The sequence below is a fragment of the Alexandromys fortis genome, unplaced genomic scaffold (genome assembly GCF_014885135.2).
Source record: "Alexandromys fortis isolate MF-2015 unplaced genomic scaffold, M_Fortis_MF-2015_v1.1 scaffold_40, whole genome shotgun sequence".
Lineage (NCBI taxonomy): Eukaryota > Metazoa > Chordata > Mammalia > Rodentia > Cricetidae > Alexandromys > Alexandromys fortis.
The window spans coordinates 8,271,414-8,280,118 of NW_026067966.1; the positions used below are offsets into that span (position 1 = coordinate 8,271,414).

At 43.6% G+C, this 8,705-nt stretch overlaps 1 protein-coding gene across 3 annotated transcripts in view; it reads left to right on the forward strand.

Annotated features, from left to right (window-relative positions):
* LOC126508768 (nuclear body protein SP140-like) overlaps nt 1-8,705 on the forward strand; it is a 39,028-nt gene that overhangs the window by 4,372 nt on the left and 25,951 nt on the right. For 2 of the 3 annotated variants that reach the window (XM_050154173.1, XM_050154174.1), the window contains exons 2-4: nt 1,641-1,803; nt 2,684-2,849; nt 4,846-4,929. In XM_050154173.1, the coding sequence (XP_050010130.1) occupies nt 1,641-1,803; nt 2,684-2,849; nt 4,846-4,929 (413 nt within the window). Of the gene's footprint in view, nt 1-1,640; nt 1,804-2,231; nt 2,362-2,683; nt 2,850-4,845; nt 4,930-8,705 lie in introns of those variants that run through there. The other variant, XM_050154175.1, reaches the window with a different exon arrangement.

An 8,705-nucleotide genomic window follows, 5' to 3' on the forward strand; every position in this document is an offset into this window, starting at 1 on the left:
TATTTGTATATATATATATATACATATATATATATATAATTAAAAAAAAGTATTTCAAGCAGGAGTGGAGAAAATCATTGGGGGACCTGAAGGAGAAAGGGAGAAGTAGAAATGATATAAATACAGCATTCATGTATGAACTTTTCAAAAACATGATAAATTTCTAAAGTAAAGAAAAGGCAAAAAGAAAGATGCGCCTTATTTTTTTTTTTTAGTTTTGTTTTTAATTAATTATTTAGGTTAGCATACAAAATACTGGTTCTCGTCATGGCCTCTTCATACTTACGTGTCATAGTTGAACTTGTCTCCTCCCCCACTTGCAGGAGCTGGTTCTCTCCTTGTACCCCGTGGGTTTCAGGGTTGAACTCAGGTCATCACACAAACCACTGAACCATCTCCCTAGCTCTCCTGCCACTTGTTGTGTAGTAGAAATTTGCTGGTCGGTATTGATTTCTTTCTTCCATTAACTGAGACGGGGTCTTGCTAGATAGCACAGGCCTGCCTCGAAGTCACTAGGTCAGGGCTAACAAATGCCTCAGTGGGTAAAGGAGCTTCCCAGGCAAACCAGGCAACCTAAGTTTGATGCCCAGAACCCGTAAAAGAGTGAAAAGAGAGAACCAACTCCACTCCACAAAGTTGTCCTCAGACCTCTACATGTGCTAATACTGTGATGGTGTAAATACTCAGTAAAATTATAAAGAAAGTAAATCACTATGTAGGCCATGATGGTCCTTCTGCTTCAGCCTCCAGCATGCCATGACTACAGACCCTTGTACTATGCCCAGCTCTCTTGCTTCTGCCATTGTATTATCTAACATAATTTGTTTCTATTTGTACACCAGAATGGGATCGATAACATGAGCAAACAACTCCCATGTCTCTTTGGGCTTCTGGGCCTCCTTTCCCTAGAGGGTCCTTTCCCTGGACTCTGTTTTTGGGCAGAGAACAGCGGCCACCTGCGATGTTAGACCCTGACACAAAGTGACCTGGTGGAGAAGGAACTTATACTCTCATCGGGCCAGCTTATGGTTCATCATTGCAGGGAAATCTAGGCTGGAACTTGAAGCAGCTGGTCATACCCATAATCAAGAGCAGAGAGAAGAGAATGCAAGAGTGCCTGTCAGTGTTCAACTTATTCCCGACACTTAAGGCTGCCCAGGATCCCCCTACCTAGGAATTGGTGTTGCCCACAGTGGACTGGGACTTCCCATAGCAATTAGCATAATGAAGACACACCCAGACTGATGGATCCATAGACCACCTTAACCTAGACAGTCCTTTAAGACTCATATATCCCTGATGGTTTTAGAGTATGTCAGGTTGACAATTTAAACTAATCATTGTGTTGGGCATGGTGGAGCGTGATTTGAATCCCAGTACTCAGGAGAGGCAGGTGAATCTCTGAGGCTAACCTGGTCTACCTAGCAAATTCCAGGCAAGCCACACTTACAGGTGATAGCCTGTCTCACACAAATAAAACCCAAAGCATCACAACTTGCATCACTATTTTAGATGTTTAAAGTTTCAATTTTACTTCAAATCATTCCTTTTAGTGGACCATTCTTTATACCAGAAGTTATCCAGTCATTGGTAGCCTCTTGTAAACCAGTTTATACTTATACATGAAATGTATCCCTTAGGGCAAGCTCAGGGTACCTGAGCGAAGAGGAGTCACCGGACTATGGGCTCATCTTCAAGTACTTTAAAGAAAATAAGGTGGAAATCGCGAGTGCCATCACAAAGCCCTTTCCTTTCCTTATGAGCCTTCGAGACCGTGGCTACATCTCTGAGAGGAAGTTCCTGGTGAGTGAGGAGAAGGACTCAGCCCTGATAGTCAGCCTGCCCTGTGCTGTATTCCTCTGAACCTCGGGATGCAGCCAACAGGCTGAAGGGCCTCCAGGGAGTAGGTAACTTTACTTCTTGGAAGTCAGAGGTGACAGGAGAAGCGGGCATCACAGGAAACACTCCTATCCATCTCTGCAGTAACCGGGGCTAAGGAACATGGTGACAGGGGAAATATGGGATGTGGGAATGCTCTAAAGGGCAGAGCACCCCAGGTTTGCTTGTGCAGTTTAACAACAGAAGCTAGAATGCAAGTAGACATGTCCAAGCAGGGCTTCTTTACAAAGCCTACTTATTCCAAATCCCAGAGCCTGAGAGCTTTGAAAGTCACAGGCAGTTGGGTCACATGAGAATAGAACCGAAAGTCATACTTACTTCTTGTTGTTCAGGTGCTGCTAAGGCCCTAGAATGTTGGTGATGGGGTCCCCTGAAGATAATGACAAGCCTTCTCTTCTTTGTGCATTGTCTTTGCCCTGTGGCCAGGATGATCACTTGGTTGCCTTGAGCCCTGCAGACCAGGTCAGTCTCCAGGGAGTTCCTGTCTGGTCCCAGCCTGTCATGGCCTGTTAGGGCCGCAGTGGAACATCTTGGCCTGGCTCTTACAGACACATCCTTTGATTATTCTTCAGAGCTACTCTTTCCTGTCAACTGTGTGTCAGCATCAAAGCTGCTCTCGGATAAGCACGGGTTTGTCATTGCAGAGAGGACATGTAAGATGTCACCTCATCAATGCAAAACTCAGACACTTCACAAGAAGTCGAATGGCATTTGAACCATTCTAAGCCTCTCTTATAAATTCATAAATCCATTGTGACATAATTCTTTCTTCAATATTTTTAAGAATTATCGGCAAAGTTGTGAAAACCAGATCCCACCGGAAATAGTGTATGACATCCTCAGTGACCTACAGAACAAGTTTAGCCTGCGGCTTATGAAAGTGTTATTCAGCCCGACGCATCTGAAGGCCTACCCAGATTTAAAGGAGACTCTAAGAAACTTCCCAGATGGTAACTATAGCTCTCACCTGCTTCCGGGAGTTCAAGACAATTTCATTCATTCATTCATTCATTCAATCACTCATTCATTTTTTTTCATTGATAGTTGACATGGAATTTATTGAGGGACTGTGACATGCCAAACACAGGTAATGTAGGAAATACACATGGCCCATGTAGTCAGTAGCTTACACACAGGCCAAGTAACACAGAGATAAGTGTTCATTCCGAACCTGAGTTTCATGCTATTAAGACACCCCATGAATGGCAAGTTCCCTGAGAAAGGAGATGGTTCTCTGATACTTACAGACATGCCCAACAACCAAAATGTGTTCCTTGTATCAGAAAATTTACCATTCAGTGGAGTCCTACATTAACTTCCTTCTTTGACAAACAGAGCGATCACAAGGGAAACCCCTCTTGGACCCAGGTACCAGAGAGGGCACTCTGTGTCAATTTAGAGTATGAAAAGAAGGTGGACTCTTAGAACTGAGGGGCTGGCATGTCGCATGAATGTGAAGTCAGCAGGTCCTGGGTAGAGAACAGCCTCTGTAGCTCCCCCACTGGTCCCCTGTGGCCTCAGCTTTCCAGCTCCCCTACTTCTAAAGGACTTTTAAGAAGGTACACCCTCATCAGACTCCTTGTGAAGAATATTTGTACATTTCTTGGGTATCTTTCCCTTTTTCCCTCATGTCTTCTGGGTCCTGTCTCTTCATCTATATCAGTTGGTCACCTTGTAATGCAGCTCTTTAAGGTCCGGAATTGGTGTTTCACTTCTCACCGGCCACCTGAGGGTCACTGGCAGCCACTTCCTGTGTTGCCTTTCATAAAGCAGTTTTTCATTTCACCCAACCCATCCTTCCTGGGGAAGCACTGATCCCCCTTCAGGAAGAGGAAGTACTAGAGTGTCTTCCTTGACTCAATTCAAGCAAAGTCTCTCTATTTCCCTCTCTACCTCCATTTCTCCCTTTTTCTTCTTTCCTGCATCCTTGAAAGATGTTGACTTTTCCCCTCCCTCCATCCCCTCCTTCCTCCCTTCTTCCCAGCCTCCTTCCTGTATCTATAAAGTTTTATTTTTTCTACAGAAGCCCCTTTACCTTTCTTGACATAGCTGTGTCACTTGTAAAAACATTTTCTGCCTTTGTTTTAACCTGGAATTGGCTTTCACTGTCCTCTGACATTTTTGAGGAGATACAAACCATGATTGCTAGTTTTTCACTGCTGTGTCTAACTTTCCAGGGTACCAAAGGGCCTGGAAGGTTGCCCAGAAACACCAGAGTCCAGTATGTACCTGGATATAGAACTGTGAGGTGCAGCTTGGCTCACAATTCAGATTCCTATCCCTTTTGGCCTTCTCACTGGTTCATGTCTGCTTCTATTACATGCTCTGCAAGGAAACTTCAGCACCCACTCAAGCCTTGAGCAGGCTAGCTTGCCAAAACCATGGTTTTAGATTGAGTGGTTATTCAAGGAGTTTCCACAAATCCATTCATTTATCTCCACAAGCTTGCAAATTGAGAGGGCAAATTCTTCTTCATTCCATTTTGTATGTTAAGCAGATGCTTAGACATATGTAACTTTGTCAGGCCAAAGTCAAGCCTGAGCAAAGGACTAGCATCCCTCAGAACACACTGTGGTGATGTTGTGTGAGGCAGGATTATGGGGTTGCTAGGATCCCTGAACATGGTTCTCATGGGAGATCTGGGGGGACATGAGGAGTGTGCTAGGCCTGATACAAAGGTGAAGCGGAGAGATGGTAGAATTGGAGCCTGTCACATGGGCATTAGAGCATGGACATCAACAAGGAAGGAAAGGGCTGAAGCATGTGTGATGCTTTATATTGTAGACCATTGGGGACCAAAAAACAAGAAGAAAGTAAGAGGGGTGAGCAGAGAGAAAAGAGACAGAGCAAGGCTCTAGATGGGTGGGGGCAAGTATCTCAGATGAGGTGCTGGGAGGTATCTGCCTCATCGCTGTCTGATTCGGTCATTGCCATGTTTCTCTTCAGTGTCCAACAACCACAGGACTCCTCAGAGGATGAGTGGAAGAGATGCTGATGAGAGGCCCAGACTGCCAGCACTTGTCGCAGAAGGTGATTATGTTCTTAGACTGCAAATTACCTCACTCGTGCTGTTTTCCTGTCTTCACCCTTCTCGTCTCACCATTTCCAACGCGCACACGCATGCACACAAACACACACACTCACACACACACGCGCATACACACACACACATACACACACACACACACACACACACACACACACACACACACTTTTGTTCAGCTTGTGGCTGCTGTCCCCAGTGGGAGACAAGAAGGGAAAGAGAGTGAGTCTCCGAATAGAAGAGCTTTTGGGTAATTAAAGGGTACAAAGTCGTAAAAATGAAGATTAGAGGCAAGAACAGGAGATTCCTAAGCAGACTTGAGTTTATCTGAATCAATCTGGCTTAATATATAGCCACATATCACTTAATAATGGGGATGAATTTCTGAGAAATGTGCCATGAAGTGAGTTCTTTATTGTATGGACACTGTTGAGTTCTCTGCCCCTAAATATCCCAGTTATTGGGTCAATCACTCACTGATCATATCAGCCTATGTGATGTCTGTCTTAACGTGGTCCATCCTAGGTTAAAATGTTATCATATGTCACACGAATGTGTTCTCAGGATGGAGTCTGATAAGAGAGTGAAAAATGTAAACACGTTTGGTAGAGATCACACAGGAACAATGAAATGTGTCATTAGGAGAAATATGCGGAAGGGGGTATAAAATTAGACGACAAGAGAAAGGACAGAAATGGAAAGACAGGGCAGCAGTCAGCAAGAGAAGGTCAACTCAATGAGCTCCATAAATAGATACATGGTGTAGAGACAGCAGTGTGGGAAGATGGTGCTGGAGACGGGAAAGGAGATGGTGCCAGGCAGGCTGCTCACAGACGCTGGCAAATCTTGGAGGTACAAGCATACCCACTCTGTAGGCAGTGACTTGATAATCTCTCAGAGTCCCACCTATTCATATCAGGTATGAATTCAGGTCTTTCATGTTTTTTTCTCTTTAATGACCCAGAAACCTTCTTTACAAATGAGTCGAGAAGGCAGATCAGAAGTCCAGAAGGTGATACAAATTTCTTTTCTTTTTTAATTAATTAATTTTATTTTATGTGCCCTGATGTTTCACCTGCATGTTGTCTGCATGAGGGTGTTAGGTTCTCTGGAACTGGTGTTGTGAGCCACCATGTGGGTGCTGGGAATTGAACTCAGGACCTCAGGAAGAATAGTCACTGATCTTAACCACTGTGTCATCTCTCCAACCCCACTGATACAGATTTCAGTGACCTATTTTCTAAGTAGCTTTATTTCTCTGTCATTACAGAGAAGAACCTTCATTCCTTTTACCCTCTTTCCTGTTCACCAATCCATCATCCATGTACCAACACAGCCATCTAGTTATCCATCTACTGCCTGTTTATACATCTATCCATCTATCTATCCACGCATCCTCTGACTCACCCATGTACCAATATAACCACCCATCCACCTGCCAGTCTGTTTACCTATCTATCCATCTGTCCATCTGTTCATCCATCCCTCCAACCATTCATCCATCCATCTATCCAACCACCCGTTCATTTCTTTTCTCCCACCCCTCTCCACAGATGGCCAGATTATGGTCAGCTTTTGAATTGTTTTCAGGAGACACAAGCAATATAGAAGTCAAATTCTTCAGGCTGATTGAGATTTTCTTGAGTACAGATTGTACATCAAGAGAGGGAAGTTGAGAACTCCAGATGGAGCCATCAAATCTGGGGCTCTGAGTGATTGTTAGTTTTACCTCAATAGACATGAGATCCTAATATTACCATTTGGGGTACAGTACTGAGGAGAATTAATCCCCTTTAGCTACTTTCCCCTTGGTTGGGCATGGGGAGTACAACTGAAATTGATAAAACTCTTGGAGAAGACCTTTGAAGAGGATTTGGCAAGGGGATCTCCTTCTTTGTCCACAGTGAACAAGACTTCCTATGACATGAAAGGATGCTAAAATAGAATATGCAGAAAGGGCAGAAAGAAAGATTTGGATTCAAATTTAAGCTGGAAAAAATAGAAACAGCAAGTTAACTAAAGAGAACAGACTGAACTAGAGAAATGAGAACAGTGTGTGTGTCTGGGGGAGGGGGAGAGCTAATATCAATTATAAAACAGGGTGCAGAGTTTAAAATGTAGAGAACGTTATGTAAAGGGAAGATGCTGATAGATACCATAGGAGAGTCATCAGCCCTATACACAGAGAAAAGATAAAAGAGAATGAATTAAAACCCAGTAGAGGGCCAAATGGCATGTGCTGCCAAGCTTGATGACCTGAGTTCGATTCCTGGGACTCACATGAAGGGAAAAGAGGGTTGATTCTTGTAAGTTCTTTTGTGGCCTGCATGTATGTGTGATAGTATGTGAGACACTCTCCCATCCCCAGATAAATACAATAGCAATAACAACAATGTAATAATAGCAATAGAATTTTAATTCAGTTGAGAGCAAAATATATCTTCAGGGAAGAGAGAAAACAGATTAAGATACTGAAGGGACAGAGATACTAGCCAAACCCAACTCTTGGCTTAAGGTGATTGAGGCGTTAACTTCACAGTTTTCAGATTATTGTCACCAACTTTTCAAATGGCCGTGGAAAAATTGGCAAAGGTGATCAGTCTCTCCCAGGCACTCTTATCTGCTCCCATCTGTAATCCCCAAACAGGAAGCCCTGGACTTGCCTGTCAGTTTCCCCTTCTGCAGGCTTGGATGTCTTCACGCAGGTCTCTCAGCATGCGGCTTTCAAAGATTCCTCTATCCAGAAGTTCTTTAAGAAGATGCTTTTGAAGTTTTCAGTGGTATTTGTTTTGGCAGCAGACCTGCCTCCTCTGCTGGTGTCTGTCTCAGCATGGGACACTGTTTCTCCCTTCCCAAGCAGGGTTGTTAGTGACTGCCCCTCACCAGTGTAATCCAGTCTTCCACGTATCACCCCTGTCCATCTTCTCCCTTTTGCAACAGAAAAACCAAATCACCTCTCTCTCTTATTTTAATTTATTTTTATATGTATGAGAGTTTTGGCTGCCCTCCTCTGTTGAAATAAGATTGGCGGGGCTGCGTCCCCGGCACCCGGCCGCCCGCATGGCTAGCTTATGCCCGAAATAATTACATGGAAACTGAATTCTATTAAACACTGCCTGGCCCGGCTGGTTGCAGCTTCTTATTGGCTAGCTCTTACATATTGTTCTAACACATTTCTAATATTCTGTGTAGCCCATGAGCTGGCTTACCAGAGAGGATCTTAACCTGCATCTGTCTGGAGTGGGAGCATCATGGCAACTCCTCTACTAAGCTTCTTTTTCCCAGCATTCTCTTCTGTCTATTCCGCCTACCTAATTTTCTGTCCTATGAGGGCCGAGGCAGTTTCTTTATTATTAACCAATGAAAGCAACAGATAAGATACAAGACCCACCTCCATCATTTCCCTTTTTTCTGTTTAAACAAAAAAGAAAGGCTTTAACTTTAACGTAGTAAAATTACATATAACAAAAGTTATCAAGCAAGAATTACAGTTACAATATTTATATCTATTTTATCTCTTATCATAACTAAGGAAAACTATAACTATCTATTCATTCTTCAGCTCCATCAAAGACTCCAGAAGGATATAATACTACCTAAGTAAACAAGAAATAAGAAAACTCTAGAAATGACAGAGACATCTCGCTGCCTAGACAGTCACCCAAAGTTCCTCTGTACCGTTGGGGCATCCATCTTTGGCCTACAGGCCCATAGTATCCAGCAGACATCTCCACGAAGCAGGAAATTCCAAAGACAGTTCAGT